Raw genomic sequence first — 21,797 nt, forward strand, 5'->3', positions numbered from 1 at the left:
AAATGACACTGTGATGTTTATTATATGCTTTTGAGAAGGTAAACGATCCACACTTGATAATTGTGTTAGAAAGTCTTTCTTTTGTGATGAAGTATGGATCCTTGGAGTACCTTTTTGGATGGTAAAACTGAAGATTTATGGTTTTTTTGTTTTTTGCAGTTCTCATGCTAAATAGATTCTTCTTGTATTTGCTTTGCTGGTTGTATTTACACTTGTGGTTGGTTCTGAAGTCCCTAATGTATGTCATATTATCTCAGGATTTTTTTTGAAAATATGAATAGTAAGGAAAAATTATCGGTATTTTTTAGTTATGGGGAGAAAAGAAGATTTCTTGAGCATGATACTATATTTTGTGAAGATTTTGTTTGCTTATTATATTTGAATATATAATATATGTCTCAGTATGGTGATGTCTGTGAGTCTTATACCTTTGGGAAATTCATTCTGCTTATCATGTGACAGGCCCTCACACTCGTGAGGGATTTCTCCCCTTAAAATGTGTGCTGATGTAGAGATGCTACATGCTTGTTATTTATTTATATGCATGAAGAAACCAGTCATGTGACACATACTGACACACTTGTGAGGATTTTGTCCTCTCACTTAGTATGTTGATGTTAAGATGCCATATATGTTGCCCCGAATCTAGAGCGCAACAGATGCCGCATATCTGCAGGGTGGACCATACAAGCATGCAAAGCTACAAATCATAATAATCTCAAAGCAATAATAATAATTTTTGATCCTCAAAAAATAATTTAATTAAGATCTAAAGAAACCATTTTCATAATCAATTGTCCTAAAGTAACATAAGTCAAAATATGCTAACCAATTTTTATTATTCAAATCAAATAAAATGTTAAACTAAACTAGTCTAACTAAACTAAACTTGAAATCCAAATAATCACAAATATCTTCAGAAGATCTCGTGCGCTCTCCTAAGTTCCGAGCAATCATGATTTAGGATATGAAAAATAGAAAAAAAAAATAATGAGCTACACTAGCCCAGTAAACAACATAACACATCAAAGTGGGGTCTAAGCATGCCAAATAAATAATTTTTCAAATAGCATGGTACTGATTAGGAATAAATCAAATCTCAAATAATACACATTTCTTTTCAAATTCATTTTTTTAATAAACTCATATTAGAACGAGCATTAGGCTGGGGCCACGTAATCTAATAGCATGGGTCAACGATGCAAGGTGCACAAAGTGCCAGATAGTCGATATCACTATTTTAATTACCGATGGCTTGGTATCGAAATCAGTTTTTTAGATTATAAGACGCCAACGCCAACGAATAATCCCCATTGGCGGGGCCAAATTATAGTTATGCTGAGAATACATATATAAAACAAATTTCATAAATTACCTAGTCATATTTTCTAAATTCATCTTACAAGAGTATTAAAATACATAACATATTTTAAAACAATTATTACCATAATAATATGCCTGACCTATTTAATCGAATATAAAATAGAGATCACAATAAAATTTAATAAACTAATTATAATTTAACCAAAGGTTAGAAATGATACTTAAAGTGTTAGGTTACTTGCCCCTTTTCGCTTCAAAATCCTACTTCAGTTAGACGGGTCAGGTTCACCTGTTTTAATATCACTAGAATATAATTAATTTTATCGTTATCTTAGAAGCCAAGCAAAGTTAAAGATTAAGGTACTATTGGGAATACAGCTTCATGCCCAAATTAGGGTGAAGGAAAGGCAAGTTCGATCCGACGACGGTGCTTGACTGTTCGGGTTGGTGCGAATAAGGTGAACTTAACTGGTCAAAATCAGACATAATTTAAGTGACTCAATGAAGATTAACGGTGACCGAATTTTAGGACTCGACAAGAGCCGAGGTAACGGGCAAACCTATCGCCTGGGTATCGAGGCGGTTCGGGGCCTCCACATTGGGGTCAACTTGGATTCAAGCAAAGGGAGACATGATCTTAAAGCAGAATCCCTAGGCCTGCTAGAGAGAGAGGGAGAAGAGAGAGAGGGAAGAGAAATAATCAAGAAAAATAAAGTAAAAGAAGAGGAAAAAAGAAGAGGAAGGAGAAGGCTAAGGAAAACATGAGAGGGCTTCTTGGAGTCTTGAATCGAGGTGAAGGAAGACTTGCACCGACGGTGATGAGCACCTACAGGGGAGTCCGGCTTCTGGCAAAGACCATGACAGCGGCAAGGTCTACGGTGGCTGGCGGCAGGATGATAGAAAAAATAAAGGGGATGAAATCAAAATAGGGGATTCGGGTTCCATCATGGCTAGAGCCACTCACAGGCGACCAAGGGCCTCGGTGTTGGTCATGGAGAGACTGAACGGGGCTTGACCGGAGATCCAACAACTTAAGATGACGGCGATGGTGGCCGAAAAAGAAGAAAATAAGGCCAGCAATTTGATCTGGAATAGGGGATTAAACAAGGCTATCTTTTGCTACCTAGTTCCATCAATCCACGACAAGATCTAAGTCGATGATGGCTGCATGAGGCAAAGACGGGAGGAGAGAGGATGCTGGCGAGGTGGGAATAGACAATGTCTCTTCTCCAGCGGCGATGCAACTACAATAGGGCTGAGCAATTTTTTTCTTCTTCCCTTTTTCGGCGATGGGGAACCGCTGACGCCTCAAGAGGGTGGAAGCTCGACTTTATAGGTGATGGAGGCTAGGGTTTCCTAGCCTCCGACGAAGTCGAGGAGTCGGAGTCAGACTGCTTCGACTCGAATAGGGGAAGGAAAAGTATTTGCTTCCCTTTTTTTTTTCTTGTTGGGCCTTTTTAGCGATGGGCCAAGCCATAGTGCTGGGCCTTACAGTATACTTGCAATTTACTTATACATGAAGAAGGTAGCTGCGTGACACATACTGACGCTTGTGGAGACTTTTCCCTCTTAAACAGTATGTTGATATTAAGATACTATATGCTTGCAATCCAATATTAAGATACTATATGCTTTCATGCCCTCTTGTGCTGATTATATGGTAATGTAATACTATGAACATGTAATCTTTAGCATCAATGTATCTCCCTGTTGGTAACGATCTAGACCCTAAAATCCAAAGAACTTAGAAAGAGCAATGTATTGCGTTAGAAAAGTAGTAAGGGTCAGAAATCATACAACTAATGATGACATGTTTCTCTGACATCAATATGAACCAATAAATTATGCATGACACTTATTGAATAGATGTTGGGATTTTAATACCAGGACTCATATCCTCCATAATGATCCATTCAATTCTTCCCTTTGATATAGTTCAATATTAGAGTTTGTAAAATTGATAACAAAATTTATCCTCTAAATTATAGATATAAAAATGTTGATCACGAGAAATATTTTAAAGTACCTTCAATGTCTTATTCCTCTTGGACTCTATTTTGCTTACACTTATGGTGACTTGCAGGATCATGGAATTCTGCGGGATGGCAGCAAGGAGACTGCTGATGCTGAGAATGAATTAGCTAGGAGGACACTCTCACAGGATCTTAATCGGCATGCAACTGTGGTTCTTGAAGGGAGGGCATTAGGTAGGATGAGTTCATGTGGTTTATATTACTTAATGTGCCATTTTATCGTTCTTACACAACATCAATTTATCTTCAATAGCTTTTTGATGGGTTGCATTTGTCTTGAATTCTGTCAAACAAAGTACATACATACATATAATATGTGTATATATATATATGTATGTATGTTTGTATATATCTATATGTATTTACACAAAGCACATATACACATACATACATGTATTTAATTTTATGAATCATGAAAATGGCATTATGTTGGAGAAAGTATTGGATTGCTATGGTAAATCTCTTGGCTTTAGTGGTACTTGCTGATAAGAAAATGTCGTCAAGGCTAAGGAAACACTCATAATGCCTGTGCTCTGGTGCATTGTTGGTTTGCTAAATGCTTTTGAGTTATCATTGGCTTTTAATGGTTTACTTCTCTCGCATTGTATATCATTGCACGATTTCCCCCCTTCCTCTTTTCCTGGTCTGCCTTTCAGCACAATGGCATGACAGGAAAAATGGCACTACTCTCTTTTGTGGATTCTGCTCTGCTCTCTTTTTAACCATTATCATCTGATTTGTCCAATTATCTCACCTTTATCCTTTTCCCTCAATCGAATAAATACATATATTTACGTGCATGCATATATATTCAATTTTCTATTTTGCATGTGTTCCTTGTTCACAAGATCAAGCATATTTTCTGAACAAGGCCCTGCTATGTTTGTCTTTTAGTTCTTTAACCATATTTATGAAGCGACCTGTTTTTGAGGGGAAAAGGAGGGCCAAAGCCCATCTGGAACGAAATGGCAAGCTGGTATCTGTTTATATTCAAAATCTTCCTGAGTAGTGCTATATCTTTGCTGTCAATTTGTAACTTTTGCTTACTTTATACATTGTCAATGAGAAACATTAAAATATTTTGAATTTATTTACTTGTTGCATTTTGCTAGCTTATTTTCTTAGTTAGTTGATTATTCCACAAGTATATTTGAGCAAACCTAAATTAGTTTAATTCTGTATCCTTGCGAAACTACAGCTTTACCCATTATAAACCTTACGGGCACTTGAGTGAATATCTTGATGGGCCAAGTCCAACATTTACTTGATTACTTTTAAATGTCTGCCTCAAACAATCTCATATAATTCTTGACCTTATTCACCAGTTACATCGTAATTGGTTCCTGTACTTTCTATAATGAGATGATTATGCAAATGTCTTGTCTGTGATTTGTTAGTCTTTTGGCTGGCAGTCAGGTTCTGTATGCCATCAGTAAGCTATCTCTTTTTGATGCAACGTGATTAAAAAAATGCTGTAATCGTGAAATTATTTGTGAAGTGGACAGTGCGGCTTTTTTGTCAGTCATATAATGGAGTGTTTAGACTTTAGAATATGTTGTTTACATACTTAAGATTTTGATGGGCATGGCTGCATGGATGACTGAATTGAGTGAAGATTCATGCAACAATTTGCTCATAATTTATCTTGCAGATGCCTAAATCTGCCATCCACAATTCTCTAGCTCTCGTGCCACACACCATCTTAACTTCATTGTCTTTTCCTCGGGTATTGTAGGAGCAGGGCTGGGGGTGCTACATGAATGACTGTCATTGACTTAAGAGAACTGGACCTGGAAATCTGGAATTATTCTATATGTTGGTCATATATAGTTTACATCCTAAGAAACCAGTTTGTAATGCCTTTCTTTGACTGCATTATGTAGTAGTCGTTCTGATGCATTAGTGTAACCATCATACTTTGAGTTTTTTCTCCAGTCTGTAAGGTCAGGAATTGGCCATCAGCTAAGTATAATTGTCACCATATTTTCATTTATGGATGCAGATGTGGAGTTGGGAGACACAAGGACCGCAGCTGAAGCACTTGCAAGGTCCAAACAGGGTTAGACATGATATTTCTTTTCATCTTTATGTGCATCCTTGTCTCTATCTCACCTGTTATCAAACTTGACTAAGTATGTTTCTATCTTGGTTCTATAAATTTTCTGCAACAGAGTTGTGTACTGAAACCTCAGATGAGAAAACAAACCAAGAACGATTGGAGAAGGTTTCTCGAATGACTGAGATTGAGGATCTCCAAGCTCCTCATAGCCTCCCATATGCACCGCTGTGCATCAAGGTTTTGATTGATTGTTCTGATATGATGAAGTGGCTGTTACCCCATTAGCTAACAGACTATTTGTTATGTTTATTTCATCAGGATCCACGGGAGTATTTTGATTCGCAGCAAGCCAATGCTGTCAAAGCTTTAGGAGATACTGGTGCTGGAATCAAACCTGTTGATTTCAGCCTAAAGACTGAGGAGGCATATACTTATTTGCTGGAGCAGATTTCTGAGGTGAAAGTGAGAGGGTTGAATAATCTAGTTGTTCAACCTGAAGCAACTCTCAAGGTAAATTTATCTGCATTAATGGTGAGCTATATCTTATGCATTTCACTCTTTGTAATAAAAACAATTTCTGCTTTGACTCATTGTATTTCCTCAAATGCTGGGTTATTTTGTAGACTACTTTGTAGACGACTGGAATTTTCAATCCATTATTATCTTTCTTCAATTTTAACAGCTGACAGTGCTTGATGGTGGAACAATCTTCATTTCATTTGGTGGTCTGGTCCATGATACTATACTATTATGTTTAGAAGTACTTGGTGTTGTGCTGTGTCCACACTCAATTCCTAGTTTGTGCTGGAAGCAAATGTTTGCTTTCTACTTAAAATCAGTCTGTAGCGGGATTGTGATGGAAAGAACATTTTCATGTGGCATGAGAATTTTCTATTGGGTTGTTATACTTAATAGCAAGCTTTGGCTTTTTAAGGAGCTTTGCTTTTTATTGTTAGTCTAGTTTTATTGATGTGACTGCTATTCTACTTTGATCGAACTCCGGACTCAATAGAGTGAATTTGACAAACAACTTTTTGTATGATGACTTTATATAAGCTATTTTGCATGAATGGCTACTCACATTTTTAGATTTGCAGAAATGCCCGTTTTCATTTTTTTTTTTCAGGATCGGCTTTTTTGCAATTTTCTTTATATTTTCCCTGGCCATTCAGTGACTTTGGCTAGACGTTCCCAAAATGGGTACTATCATGTTGGGTGAATTAGAGAAAAGACATATGTTGGTATTCCAGCTTGCCTTCTTCTTTCAAGGCCTATCCAAAAGAGAATCCAATACCTCTTAGTCATGGATTTCTGAATAGGACGAACCGACATCCATGAAAATCTTTGCTTCGGAACCAAGGTCCGCCGTACCGATTGTACCGACGTACCGGTGGGCATCGGTACCAATACAGTACCGAACCGGTACTGTACCGGTGAAGACAAAAAAAAAATTCTGCGCGGACGCGTGCGCGTTCGCATTCAATGCCACTCTGTGGCATTGAATATCCCGCGCGGGGCAGCGCGCGGTTGATGGGACCCCTAGCCTGCCGAGCCAAATTCATACTGGCTCAATCGAGGCCGACCTCGGCCAAGGCCAAGGCTCGGGCCAAATTCACTGCATGAAGGCTTGCCCAGCCCTCGGCCAACCAAGTTGGAAGTGCTCGGGCTAAGCCTATCCATATCAGACCACAACGGGCTAAGCCCGACCGCATTAGCACGCGCCCAACTAAACCCAATCAAAGGGGCCACGCGCCAGCAAACACAAAGGACCCATGCACGCCCAAGTGGCACAGCACCTAGCTCTCGGCCAACACACAACTAGCAGAAGACTAAATCAGCAGCAAGCCGAGCCAAGTGGCAACATCGGAAGGCCCCATGTGTGGGGGCATAACGGGAAAGCCCCCCATTTCGGGAATGCCCACATCAGCAATCCGTGGAGTCCCAGGACTCTTCCATAGCCATTCGATCCGGGAGAGCAAGGGTTTAGATTCACCGGGCCAAAGATCAACGCGCATGTGCAGCCCATAGGAGATTTCAAACAAGAAAGGATCCACAGGATGCCAACCAAGAGCATGCACAAAACAAGGAAAAAAATCTTCATGCGCCCAAGTGCAACCGAAGAATTTCTCCTAGGTGCGACCCATCAGCAATCCGGGTGGACACATGTCATGACCTAAGAAGATCACACGCACATTCCGAGAGCACTTTCCTTCTTTGCATTTTCAGCATGTGACTCGCATGGGAGAAGTTTGAATTTGAATTTGAATTTCTTCCCCATGCGGCTAATTAGGAACTTATTTCATGCTCACCTTCCTTATTTGATTTTCAGCATGTGACCCGCATGGGAGAAGTTTGAATTTGAATTTGAATTTTTTTTCCATGTAGCTGATTAGAAACTAATTTCATTATCTCGCCAATAAGCCATTTATGGCACATGAGTCTTAGGTCTATATAAGAGGGTCTTAGGCCTTTTGTGAGGCAATCTTTGATCAATTGTCATTGAGCTCTTTTGAGTCGTAAGTCCCTTAGGGAGTCGGCCGCAAGGCTTGAGCTAGAGTGGGATAAATCAATCCTCTCTAGATTGTAAATGCTAGATGGTCCCTTTCCGACCTTACTAGCATTTTTTTTTCTTTTGTTGTTATTGGAATTCGAAGCCACATCCTTTTCTTCCATCCGAGTTCATTGCATGGTGTGTGTTTCAAGCCGAGCGCTAGAATAGGATTCTAGGGGAATAGGTGAGAGTTCCAAGCAGCAAGATATAGTCGGGTTACCCACAAATTGGTCCAACACAATCGACATCGATAATTCCTCAAGTGTAGGATCATTGGCGTGGGGCTCTTGGGCTATGCATAGCCGACCCCACCACAACGGCTTTGTGCCCGCGCGGGCGCTCTTCCTCGCGCGCGGGGTGCGCTTGTTGCCCCGCGAGGCGTTGCGGTCCCAAACCCCGCACCAAGGATCCGCTGAGGGAGATGAAGTTGGTTGTCGTGGGACCATCTTTGGTTGGGTAACGCGACTATCTCTTGCTGCCTTGGAATCTTTGCCTATGCTCGAAGATCCTATCTAAGGATCCGACAAGAAGAATCACACGATATGGGGAAGAAAACAATGGATTCAATTCCAAAAGGACAACGCAATAAAGACCTCTAGTAAGGATGGGAAGGGTCCATACTAGCCTAATACAATCTAGAGAGGATTGATTTATCCTACTCTAGCCCAAGTCTAAGGCCTAACCCCTAAACCGAAAATAGACACAAGTGCCTCTCAAGCCTTGCGGCCGACTTCCTAAGGAACTTACAACTCAAATGAGCAAATACAATGATCAAAGATTTCCCCACAAAAGGCCTAAGATCCTTTTATATAGACCTAAGACTCATGTGCCATACATGGCTTATTGGCGGGATAATGAAATTAGTTCCTAATCAGCCGCATGGAGAAAAAAATTCAAATTCAAATTCAAACTTCTCCCATGCGGGTCACATGCTAAAAATTGAATGAGGAAGGTGAGCACGAAATAAATTCCTAATCAGCCGCATGGGGAAGAAATTTAAATTCAAATTCAAATTTCTCTCATGCGAGTCACATGCTGAAAATGCAAAGGGAGAAAGTGCTCTCGGGATGCACGTGTGATCTTCTTAGGCCGTGACATGTGTCCTCCTTCACGCGGATTGCCGATGTGTCGCGCCTAGGAGAAATTCTTCAGTTGCACTTGGGTGCATGAAGATTTTCTTCCTTGTTTGGCGCATGCTCTTGGTTGGCATCCTGCGGATCCTTCCTTGTTTGAAATCTCCCATGTGCTGCACATGGGTGCTAATCTTTGGCCTGGTGAATCTAAGCCCTTGCTCTTCCGGATCGAATGGCCATGGAAGAGTCCTGGGACTCTACGGATTGCTGATGTGGGCATTCCCAAAATCGGGGGTTTTTTCGTTATGCCCCTACACATGGGGCCTTTCGATGGTTGCCACTTGGCTTGGCTTGCTGCTGATTTGGTCTTCTGCTGGTTGTGTTGGCCGAGAGCTAGATGCCGTGTTATTGGCGGGACAATGAAATTAGTTCCTAATCAGACATATGAGGGAGAAATTCAAATTCAAATTCAAACTTCTCCCATGCAAGTCACATGCTGAAAATCAAATGGGGAAGGTGAGCATGAAATAAGTTCCCAATCAGCCGAATGGGGAAAAATTCAAATTCAAACTTCTCCCATGCGAGTCACATGTTGAAAATGCAAGGGGAAAAAGTGCTCTCGGGATGCGCGTGATCTTCTTAGGCCGTGACATGTATCCTTCACGTGGATTGCTGATGTGTCGCGCCTAAGAAAATTTTTTGGTTGCACTCGGGCGCGTGAAGATTTTCTTCCTTGTTTGGTGCGTGCTCTTGGTTGGCATCCCGTGGATCCTTTCTTGTTTGAAATCTCCCATGTGCTGCACATTGGCGTTGATCTTTGGCCCGCTGAATTTGGGCCGTTGTTCTTCCGGATCGAATGGCTATGGAAGAGTCCTAGGACTCCACGGATTGCTGGTGTGGGCATTCCCGAAATGGGAGGCTTTTCCGTTATGTCCCCACACATGGGGCCTTCCGATGGTTGCCACTTGGCTCGGCTTGCTGCTGATTTGGTCTTCTGCTGATTGTGTTGGCCGAGAGCTAGGTGGCATGCCATTTGGGCGCGCATGAGTCCATTGTGCTTGTTGGTGCGTGGCCTCTTTGATTGGGTTTAGCTGGGCGTGCGCCAATGTGGTCGAGCAGAGCTTGTTGTGGTCTAATGTAGATCGGCTTAGCTCGACTGCTTCTTTTTGACTTGGTTGGTCGAGGGCTGGGCAAGCCTCCATGTACTGAATTTGGCTCGAGCCTTGGCCGAGGTCGGCCTCGATTGAGCGAGTATGAATTTGGCTCGGTGGGCTGGGGGTCTCATCATTCCTCCCCTCTTGGAGAAGACTTTTATCCTCAAGGGTGATGTCGAGAGCCGGGCTCCCTTTCTTCCGAGATAAGGCATCCGCCACCTTGTTTTCTTTTTCTGGTTGATGGACAATATCATATTCAAAGCTGAGTTTTACCAGGAATTTTTGTTGTTCCGGAGTCGCGATCTTTTGTTGGAGTAGGTGCCGTAGGGCTTGCTGGTCAGTCACGATGGTAAAGCTTCCGAGCAAGTATGGTCTCCAAACTTTGACTGCATGCACCACCGCGAGCAATTCTCGTGCATACGTGCTCCAAGCCTTCTTTTGCGGCCTTAAGGCTTTGGATATGAAAGCCAAGGGTCGCCTTTCTTGTGCTAGGGTTGTTTCGATTCTTTCGTTGCTTGCATCCGTGAATACTTGGAATGGTTTGTTGAAATCGGAAAGAAAAAGCACGGAGGTTTGAGTCATGACCCTCTTTAGGTTTTCAAAGGCTTGTCGGGCTGCATCTGTCCACTCAAACCTATCCTTCTTCAGCATGGCCATCAGCGGTTTTGCAATGAGACCGTAGTCCCTCACAAACCGCTTATAATACTCGGTGAGTCCTAGAAACCCTCTCAAAGCCGAGACATCTTTGGGCAATGGCCAATCAGTCATGGCCTCAATCTTGCGTGAGTCGACGCGCACACTGTCGCCAAAAACAATGTGCCCAAGATACTCGAGCTCTTCTTGGACAAAGGCGCACTTGGAAGGTGTGACGTAGAAATGGTGCTTTTCGAAAATGCATAGAACAAGATCCAAGTATTGCATGCGCTCATCCATGGATTTGGAATAGACAAGGATGTAATCAAAGAAAACAGTGACAAACTTGCATAGGTGTGGTCGAAATACCTCGTTTATAGTAGCTTGAAATGTAGATGGAGCATTCTATAGGCCGAACGGCATGACAAGGTACTCATAATATTCGGAATGGGTGCGGAAGGCCATCTTGTGTACAATTTTTTCCTACATCCGGATCTGATGGTAACGGGCCTGAAGATCGAGCCTTGTGAAGTACTTAACGCTGTGGAGTTCATCAAGCATTTCATCAACCGTTGGAATAGGGAACCGATCTTTGATTGTGGCCTCATTCAAGGCTCGGTAGTCGGTGCAAAATCGCCATGATCCATCCTTCTTTCTCACCAAGAGAACCGGTGAGGAGAAGGGACTAGACTTGGCCAGATTAGTCCCTGTTTCAACATATCATCCACTTGCCTTTCAATTTCACCTTTTTGGAAGTGAGCATACCTATAAGGAGGCACGTTGATAGGCTTGATCTCATCTTTCAATCTGATGGGGTGATCGAAGGTGCGCCGGGGTGGAAGGGCAGTTGGCATCCTCAAGACACCTTTATGTGCTTCAAGGAGCTGTCGGACCCGCAATGGCAGACCTTGTAGCTCTTCTTCAAGCTGCGGTTGAGGGCTTTCAATGGCAGCTCCCATCTTGTCATAGGTGGACAGCATGATGGCGTAGCATAGTGCTCCTCGGCATAGTCGTTCAAGCATGTTGGCCTCGTAAGGCCGGACCTCTTTGTTGCTAAGAGCTGTTCGCTTCTTCCTTCCCCCAATCTTAAACTCCATGGTCATGGTATTGTAGTCTGTGACCACCTTTCCTATACTCCAAAGCCATGCATTTCCGAGGACAACTTCAAGGCCAACAAATTGTAAAACATGTAAATCGGTTGAGACCCAGACTTCTTGAACATTGAGCCGGACGTCTTTGACAACCTCTTGGCACTTGAGTTGCTCGCCACTTGCCACTTTGACATCAAATGGTTTGGTGGCTGCTCCCTTGAGTCCCACTCTTTGAAGTTTGAAGTGTCCCCGGATTTATGGAATTATGTGATGAACCATTGTTAACAAGTAGGGATACCTCATGTTTGCCGATTCAAGCCGTCATTCTCATAGTAGAAGGTCGCTGAACTCCGGACAACGCATGTAAGGATAGCTCGGTATCATTTGGAGTGGGGCTCAAGGCGTTGGCTTCTATTGGTTCGGCCTCTGAGCTACTACCATCAGAAGTTGCAGCAGGCTTTTCTTCGGCCTCATCCTCGCTGCTAGTGATGTGAATCATGAAAGATTGGCCGGGATTGCACCTATGGCCTTTCTCCCACTTTGCGTCGCACTTGAAGCAAAGGCCCTTCTTTATGTACTCTTGCAACTCCTCATGGGTGAGCTTTTTGATCTCACGGGGTTGTGGTTTGGAAAAGCGTGTGGCTGCATGTGGTGGCCTCGAATGCAAGGGTTTGATGTCCTTGCGGTTGGATGAATCCTTGGCCGGTCGTCGGTTGGAGTAGCCACTTTGGTTAAGAATTTTCGCCATTCTCATTGCATCTTGAAGGCATGTGGGCTGCTTGAGTTTGAGTTCTTTGGCAAGCCAAGATTTGAGCCCATCGATGAATGTGCCAAGCAAAGCTTCTTCGGACCATCCATCCACCATAGTTTGCAGTTGGCGGAAGTCATCGATGTAGCTTTGCACTTTGCCTTCTAGCTTTAACTTGGCCAATTGGCCATGATGATTTACAACTGGGGACGACTCCCATTGAGTCATGAACTCTTTTTCAAATGCCGTCCACCCCAGTCTATTTTTTTCTTTTTCATATAGGTTCCTTAGCCATCTCCACCGTCTACTTTCTCTCCCTTCTAAATGAAAGCAAGCTAGGGTTACTCTCTCCTCTCGTGGGATCTCATATGTATGAAAGTATTGCTTAATCTTGTCGAGCCCCTCATAAGGAACACCACCTCCAAAAGTAGAAAAATCAATCTTGGATTTCCTATCCCCGAAACCCTTACATCTTCATCTTCTACCCGATTCCTCCTATCTTATTGCTCTCTTCGGCCATGAGGCCTTCGAGGGTGTGGATTCATCTCGGGTTCACTCTCCTCTTCATACAAACCCTTGGAACGATACTCCTTATGGATACCATCGGCCCATCTATTAACTACTATTTCTACTCTTCCTCTTCTTCTTGTCTCCCTTGTATTTTTTTCAACCCATCACTCGCATCACTCTCTTTCAACAAATCTTCTCTCTATTCTTTCAATATTGGTGTTACTTTCTCGCCTCATATCAGCCATAGTATTCATTACATTTTCTAATATCCAACTGAGTTGGGCATTACTACTTTCAAGGGCTTCAACTAGTCTTTGTTGGGTATTGGAATCACCTTCCGACTCCATGATCTATGTAAAATCAGTCCTCAACAAACACAATCCCAAACCTCCTCTGGCCATCACCCAAAGGATGATCTGACCCTCCTTTTTTAAAAGATATTACACCACTCAATCAATCGCCAATATCCCACGTAAGGGTTGTACAAAATAAAGAATACAAGATGAAAGATCACTCAACTCAAAGAGGTCTTTGATGCACTACTTGTTCTCTGAAGCACTGCAGTTGGAGAAGGCACACAAGGTACTACCAGTAGTCTCTCTTTATGCGGCCCCTAATATACCCTACAGTGAATAGTTGGGTCAAATAACATTGGGTATTACCAGTAGCCTCCCCGTTGTGTTATCCCTGAATGAACAAGGTAGAGACCAAGATAACCTTTTTTTCCTTACAAAGAAAAACTCTCACAATACATCAATAGTCCAATAATCCCCACAATATTCAGATCTCACCAAAGATTATAATAAAAACTCAGATCTGAATTTAAATTTCAGATCTAACAAAAATATGCAACAAATATCCAGATCTGAAAATTAATCCTTAAAGGAATAGATTAGTGCGTTACCTCTTTAGATTGCCCTTCCGTGGATCTTAACGAAGGTGAATGCCCGACGATCTCAATGAAATCTCGAAGTAAGTCTTCGACGGAGCTTCTCTTGGAACTTCTTCCGACGAAGATCTCAATGAAAGCACTAGTGTTGGCCCGTGGGGCGTTGCGGTCCCAAACCCCGCACCAAGGATCCGCCGAGGGAGATGAAGTTGGTTGTCGTGGGACCGTCTTTGGGCGGGTAATGCGACTATCTCTTGCTGCTTTGGAATCCTTGCTTATGCTCGAAGATCCTATCTAAGGGCCCGACAAACAGAATCACACGATATGGGGAAGAAAACAATGAATTTAATTCCAAAAAGACAATGCAATAAAGAACTCTAGTAAGGACGGGAAGGGTCCATACTAGCCTAATACAATCTAGAGAGGATTGATTTATTCTACTCTAGCCCAAGTCTAAAGCTTAACCCCTAAACCGAAAATAGGCACAAGTGCCTTTCAAGCCTTGCGGCCGACTCCCTAAGGGATTTGCAACTCAAATGAGCAAATATAATGATCAAAGATTTCCTCACAAAAGGCCTAAGGCCCTGTTTGGGGGAGCTTTTGGAGGGCCAGAAAGCACTTTCTGGCCCTCCAAAAGTACTTTTAGATGAAAAATTGTGTTTGGTAAATTTTTCAAAAAGCTGTTTCAGCTTTTGCGGGAAGCTGAAAACAGCTTTTGGGAGGAAGCTCCAATTTGGAGCTTTTGGAAGGAAGCTGTTTCAGCTTTTTCTGAAAGCTGTATTTTTGACAAAAATGCCCATATTAAAATAACATAATTGCATAGTTGTTCCTTTATAAACCTAAAAATCTGCTGGAGCCAAGAACCCTAGCCGTCAGACTCCCTTCCATAAGAAAAGGTATTTTTCTTTTCAATTTTTGTATACATATCTTGAACCACATTTTAGAAGAAAAAAATTTTAATCCTTTTCCATACCTTCCAAAATCAATCTATTGTTTTTCTTTTATCATCAACCTCGCGGCCCACGCTGAGGTCCTCCTCGAGCGTGGACCACGAAGAAGAGCCCCTGGACCACGGAAAATTATTTTGTGGGAAATTATTATGGGAAATTATTTTATACTAATAATTATAATATTTTATACCTTTATTTTTGTGTTATACTATAAATATAATATCATATTATATTATATCATAATACATTAATATGTTATGTTAAATAATTTAATATTATGTTATATTATGGAAAATTAATTTATACTAATAATTATAATATTTTATACCTTTATTTTTGTATTATACTATAAATATAATATCATATTATATTATATCATAATACATTAATATGTTATGTTAAATAATTTAATATTATGTTATATTATGGAAAATTAATTTATACTAATAATTATAATATTTTATAATTTAATAATAAAGGTATAAAATATTATAATTATTATTATAAATTAATTTTTCATAATATAACATAATATTAAATTATTTAAAATAACATATTAATGTATTATAATGTAATGTAATATAATATAATATTTATAATATAATACAATAATAAAGGTATAAAATATTATAATTATTATTATAAATTAATTTTAAATAATTATACTATAAATATTGTGTTATATTACATTACATTATAATACATTAATATGTTATGTTAAATAATTTAATATTATGTTATATTATGAGAAATTAATTTATACTAATAATTATAATATTTTATACTTTTATTATTGTATTATACTATAAATATAATATATATTACATTATATCATAATACATTAATATGTTATGTTAAATAATTTAATATTATGTTATATTACCAAATATTAATTTACTCTAATAATTATATTACTATTATGCTATATTAACATAATATTATTTTATATTATAATAATATTATACTATATCGTATTTTTATGTATTAATTTATGTTATGTTTTATTATGTTCTGTTGTATAATACTATGCAATGTCCTTTATGGTAATTTTGTCATACAAAAGTACTTTCTCAGTTTGTTTATCAAACATAAAACAAAGTACCACATCACTTTACGAATGTAGTTACCAAACAGCAAACAGCTTTTTATAACAGCTCTACTTCAGACAGCTCTACTTCCAACAGCTCTACTTCTAACAGCTCTACTGCCAACAGCTCCCCCAAACAGGGCCTAAGTCCCTCTTATATAGACTTAAGACTCATGTGCCATACATCGCTTATTGGCGGAATAATGAAATTAGTTCCTAATCAGCCGCATGGGGAAGAAATTCAAATTCAAATTCAAACTCAAACTTCTTCCATGCGGGTCACATGGTGAAAATCAAATGGGGAAGGTGAGCATGAAATAAGTTCCAAATCAGCCGCATGGGGAGAAATTCAAATTCAAATTCAAACTTCTTCCATGCGAGTCACATGCTGAAAATATAGGGGAAAAAGTGCTCTCGGGATGCGCGTGTGATCTTCTTAGGCCGTGACATGTGTCCTTCCCACGGATTGCTGATGTGTCGCGCCTAGGAGAAATCCTTCGGTTGCACTTGGGCACATGAAGATTTTCTTCCTTGTTTGGTGCACTCTCTTGGTTGGCATCCTGCGGATCCTTTCTTGTTTGAAATCTCCCATGTGCTGCACATAGGCGCTGATCTTTGGCCCGTTGAATTTGGGCCGTTGTTCTCCCGGATCGAATGGCCATGCAAGAGTCTTGAGACTCCACGGATTGCTAATGTGGGCATTTTCGAAATGGGGGGTTGTTATGTCCCCACACATGGGGCCTTTCGATGGTTGCCACTTGGCTTGGCTTGCTGCTGATTTGGTCTTCTGCTGGTTGTGTGTTGGCCGAGAGCTAGGTGGCATGCCATTTGGGCGCACATGGGTCCTTTGTGCTTGCTGGTGTGTGGCCTCTTTGATTGGGTTTAGCTGGGCGTGTGCTAATGCGGTCGGGCTGAGCCTGTTGTGGTTGGATAGGCTGAGCTCGAGCACTTCCTTCTGACTTGGTTGGTCCGGGGTTGGGCAAGCCTCCATGCAGTGAATTTGGCTCGAGCCTTGGCCTTGGCTGAGATTGGCCTCGATTGAGCCGGCATGAATTTGGCTCGACGGGCTGGGGGTCTCATTAGCGTTGCCTACGCGCGGGGCACCTGCGCTTGGGCCAGTGCGAACTAGCCTGGTTCGCACCGGTACCGTCTTGTACCGTGCGAACCAGGCTGGTTCGCACCGGTACATGTATGGAACCATTCGGTTCTGGGTCGGAGCCGTCGGCACCGGTTCGGTACGGGCTGAACGACCATTTTCGGTCGGTTCAGCATACCATGTTCGGAACAAAACATCTATATATATTGCGATGCACAGATTTAAAGGGATATGTGCACATATTATGTAGTATAGACATCTAGACAAACTATTGCACAATTTTAGGTTAAATATTTAGGAAACTGTTTGCATCTAAAATAACTAGCGACACACATTTAAACTATCTGTACACATAAATAACCAAATAGACAATCCATGGTAGATACACTTAGATAAATTGGTATATTATAAATTTAATATAAATTTATATTCACCGGTGCATGCATTCATTGATACATAAAATATGCGGATCAGTATATGCTCCTCTAGGATTTAAACATTCTTACTAACCGATGCGTCTAAAATTTGATTATTAGATGGACAAAAAATTCATGTTTATGAGCCAAGGACAATTTGGTCTGAAAAATTGAAACTACAAAAAGAAATGAAAATGGCCATTTTGCAAGTAGTGAGCGTCCACTTATGCAAAATTTTCATTTAAATAAAGGTTACAATAGTTTGAGCAAATTAACTCAATAACATTTTCACAAGTGGCTAAAAGGACCTAATCAATGAAGTGGCATACTATATTCAATATAAGACACACACAAACACATGCACCCACGTGAGTGCATTCTCGTACATCTTAAGACAAGTCTGTTGCATCAAAAACACTAAAAGATAATATAAGTTACACTTCAAGCATACAACCTCAAATGAGCATTGCTATGTTGGGTTTTGCACTAGTAATTGTTATTCTTCAATTTTAGGGAACACATTTACAAATGAAATGTTATAAGCAAGGATTTGTTTTGTTATAAGGTCCTATCAGTGGTGAAATTACCATTAATTCTGCATTTATTTAAGTGTTTAAATTTTATAGTGGCTTAAACACATGCGTCTTGTGTTTGCATATAATTATGAACATCTATGAATTTTTCTTCAATTTAGGTCTAATAATATTATTTTTCTCTAATATTGTAAACTTTTTCATGTTATGCACATTTAACATCATTGTTGTCAAAGACGTGCCTAGCCGCCTTAACACCTCACCTACGCCGAGGTGAGGCAATTTCATATAGGCCTATTGAAAGCATGCCTCGTGTGGGTTTTCGTAAGGCACACTTTATGATTGTGTGCATCAAGGTCGGCGGAACCGTTTCGAATTGGGCGGTTCCAGCCGTTTCGAGCCGTACCGGTGGCTCATCTATACGATTTTGGCATCGGAAACGAAAACCGTTGCCGAAGGCGGAGAAGGAGAAGAAAAGAGATGAAAAGAGAGCGAGCGGGGGAGAGAGGGCGGGGGAGAAGGAGGGAAGCTGGTGGAGGGTGGCGTTCCGCCGACCCTGATGTGCATTATGTGTCTATATGATTCTGGTTGGTTGCAAGTGTATTGTATTTGTTGTATTATAAGATGATTGTTTTTGTGGGTGTATCTTGTGTTTACATTTGCATTTTTTATGAATATTTGTGGGTGCAACTGAAATTATTTATTGTGTTTGCATGTGGATGTGTGTTGTGTTTGTTCATATTGCTTTTCTCTGCCTATGCATAGATTATGTGCATATATGCATAGATGTTGACACACATTCACATATTATGCACGCATAAGCATGCATATGCACATATATGCATGCAGAGATATATAAATGGGTGTGTACATGCAGTAGGTTCAGGCCAACTGGTTTTGAAGGATGCATTCAGTCCTTATTGGATGACGAGAGTGTGACACAAATGATCTAAGTCGCTGGATGTGATCTACTATGTCTACATTGCTTGGAACCAAAAATCATATGATTTAGAGATCCCTAGCCTATACATTGAAAGTCAAAATAGATAGTTCCAATAACACCATGCAATGCTCAATTTTGACCAAATCACATTATTTTTGTTTTGCAAGCGGTTTAAAGTTAGTAGATCACATTCAGTGGCTCAGAATGTTATTGTTGGACACCTATTGTCTAGTCAAGACTAACTGGATCGGACTTCAAATCTGGTTAAGTGGATCGCATTCCACTCCATACATACATATGTACATGCGTACATGTGTATATGTACATGTGTAGTGTAGTGCACGCTGAGCCTTAATAACCTGCAAGAAAAGTTGATAAAAATAAATGACAAAAATATTGCAAAAGTAAGTAAAATCCCATGTGATAGACATGCATGAAGCATCTTTTCTCATCTCTTTGCTTGAGCTACAAAATTATTCACTCTATTATAAGCAAGGTTTTAAATCCCGACAGGATCGGGGGGCATCCCGACCGTCTCATCCCGTTCCTATGAGAAAACAGGACCAGGAGGGGGTTGGGACTCCGAAACTCATCCGTTCAAGGAAAGAAAAAGAAAAAAAAGGAAAGAAAGGAAGGAAGAAAAGATGAAGAAAAGGAAAAGTAAAGGGACAAAAGAAGAAAAAGGAAAGAAAGGAAGGGACAAGAAAAAAGAATGAAAGGAAGGAAAGAAGGAAGAAAGAAAGAGATAGAAGAAAATGAAAAGAAAGAAGCATAGGAAAGGATAAGTAAAAGAAATAAGAAGAAAAAGGAAATCAAGGAAGGTAAGGAAAAAGGGAGGAAAGAAGGAAGAAAGTAAAGAAATAAGAACAAGAAAGAAAGAAAGAAAAAGAAAGGAAAGCAGAGGAAAGAAGGGGAGAGAGATGGGGGTAACCTACGGGACTCTTGACTGGGACTACCATTGGGAAGAGGTAGGATAGTGGGACGTCCCATTCCATGTAGAAACCAGGACACCTCCATCCTGCGGAATTTTAAATCTTGGGTATATCCATATAAGGTTTTGTAACAAATCAGGCATCGGATTGGGTAAACTTAAACACCTCTTTGCAACTTATGCTTGGTGAACCATTGATCACATGGTTATTATCTTTATAAGTGAGTATGATCACACTAAAGCAGTCTCTTTCATTTGTAATTCCAGAATGAAATTATGATAGTTATAGACAAATATGCTTCCTCAATTGCATGGAGGCAAGTTTTTAAGAGGTTATGTTTGTGCAGTTATCCATTATATAGGACAATATTCAAATATATACAATTCATTCGTATTTGGCCCTCTTGCAACAATGGGTACAATACATGACAGTTTGCGTAATAAATCACTATATGCATCAGAATCTCTTTGGCATCCTCTGAAGCTTACAGTGAATTAATTCAAGGATTTTCATGCAGACAATGCCGGAGTGCTTGGTGGTATACTCATTAAAGAAATGTACTGTTTTTTTGGTGAATTGGATGATAAGAATGTTTTGTGAAGTGATAATTGTAACATTGCATTTCATCTGGTTTTTAATGAGTTGGTAGTTAGGAATCTGAAGTTTGTGCTTGCCATGCGGTAAATAAGTTTGTTTGGTGAATGATGCCAAAGTTGATTAGGCATCAAAGCTAAACAACTTCCACAGCAATATGAGCCATTGAATAAGACTTAGGAGTTGCTGCATGTGAGAACTGCTATACTTGTGGTTCCATGACAGAAGTTTCAGAATGCAAAGACAAATTTAGCCAAGACCTCTAGCAAAGAGACTTGGAAAGGAATGAGTGAGTGCCAGTTCCTTGGAGGCAGTAGGAATTGGACATTAGGGCTTTAAAGTATACCTGGACTGGAGTATTGTGAAATGGACTTTGGCTTCTAGTTAGTCCAGTGATGGTCACATTGACGAGGTCAATCACTAGCTGACTGCATTGAGTGGGCTGGAAGGGCTTACCCATAATGAGATGAAGAGAATGCATTGTGGAATCCAATTTTTGAACACGATTTCTTCTAAGTATCATTGAGGAGAAGGGGCAACCTCGAGATCCAAGAAGTTACTACTTTGAGTGGGCTGGAAGGGCTTACCATCGATGAGATGAAGAGACTCCATTTGGATCAAACATTTGTACGGTATTCCACCCAGTGTCATTGAGGAAAGAATGCAAGCTCAGGACCCAAGAAGTCAGAAGATGTAAAAAATTATAACTGGCAATAGACATTGAAGGTGTTGTTTTAGATAGGAAACATTGGAAGCATCACTGCCACCAAACTTATTGGAAAATAACGTGGTTTTTGTTTTCAGAGGTGAGAGGAGTAAGAGCTTTCTCAATAAATGGTTTTACTATTTATCTTTCCTAAAACAGGATGCCAAAATGAAAGAATGCCTGAAATAGGATTAAGCTAAGTTAATTTATATACACACCCTGGGTTGTATGCAGTTAAATGAATATTGTGGAGATCTCCAAGAACCAAACTTTAGCTTCTATATTTGGATTTGGGTGTTGCATAGTTAGGAGGGTTTATGAACGTAAGGTGAACGCCGTAACATAAGGATGGAATATATTTGGAATTCAGTGCATTTGTTGAAGTATAGAAGTTAGAGTATTTAAAAAATTATTGTGAATTAGTAGTGACCTAGGTGAGAAGTCTGATACAAAATGGTTTGGATGAGGAAAACAAA

At 40.4% G+C, this 21,797-nt stretch overlaps 1 protein-coding gene across 5 annotated transcripts in view; it reads left to right on the forward strand.

Moving 5' to 3' along the window:
* LOC103714649 (general transcription and DNA repair factor IIH subunit TFB1-1-like) overlaps positions 1–21,797 on the forward strand; it is a 46,265-nt gene that overhangs the window by 18,028 nt on the left and 6,440 nt on the right. For 4 of the 5 annotated variants that reach the window (XM_088716173.1, XM_039118766.2, XM_088716174.1 and 1 more), the window contains 4 exons: positions 3,407–3,530; positions 5,359–5,415; positions 5,528–5,652; positions 5,734–5,925. In XM_088716173.1, coding sequence (XP_088572299.1) covers positions 3,407–3,530; positions 5,359–5,415; positions 5,528–5,652; positions 5,734–5,925 — 498 coding nt within the window. Of the gene's footprint in view, positions 1–3,406; positions 3,531–5,358; positions 5,416–5,527; positions 5,653–5,733; positions 5,926–6,097; positions 6,446–21,797 lie in introns of those variants that run through there. The other variant, XM_088716172.1, reaches the window with a different exon arrangement.

Source organism: Phoenix dactylifera, chromosome 2, assembly GCF_051530095.1.
Source record: "Phoenix dactylifera cultivar Ajwa chromosome 2, Ajwa_hap1_PhDact_Kaust_v1.1, whole genome shotgun sequence".
Classification (NCBI taxonomy): domain Eukaryota; kingdom Viridiplantae; phylum Streptophyta; class Magnoliopsida; order Arecales; family Arecaceae; genus Phoenix; species Phoenix dactylifera.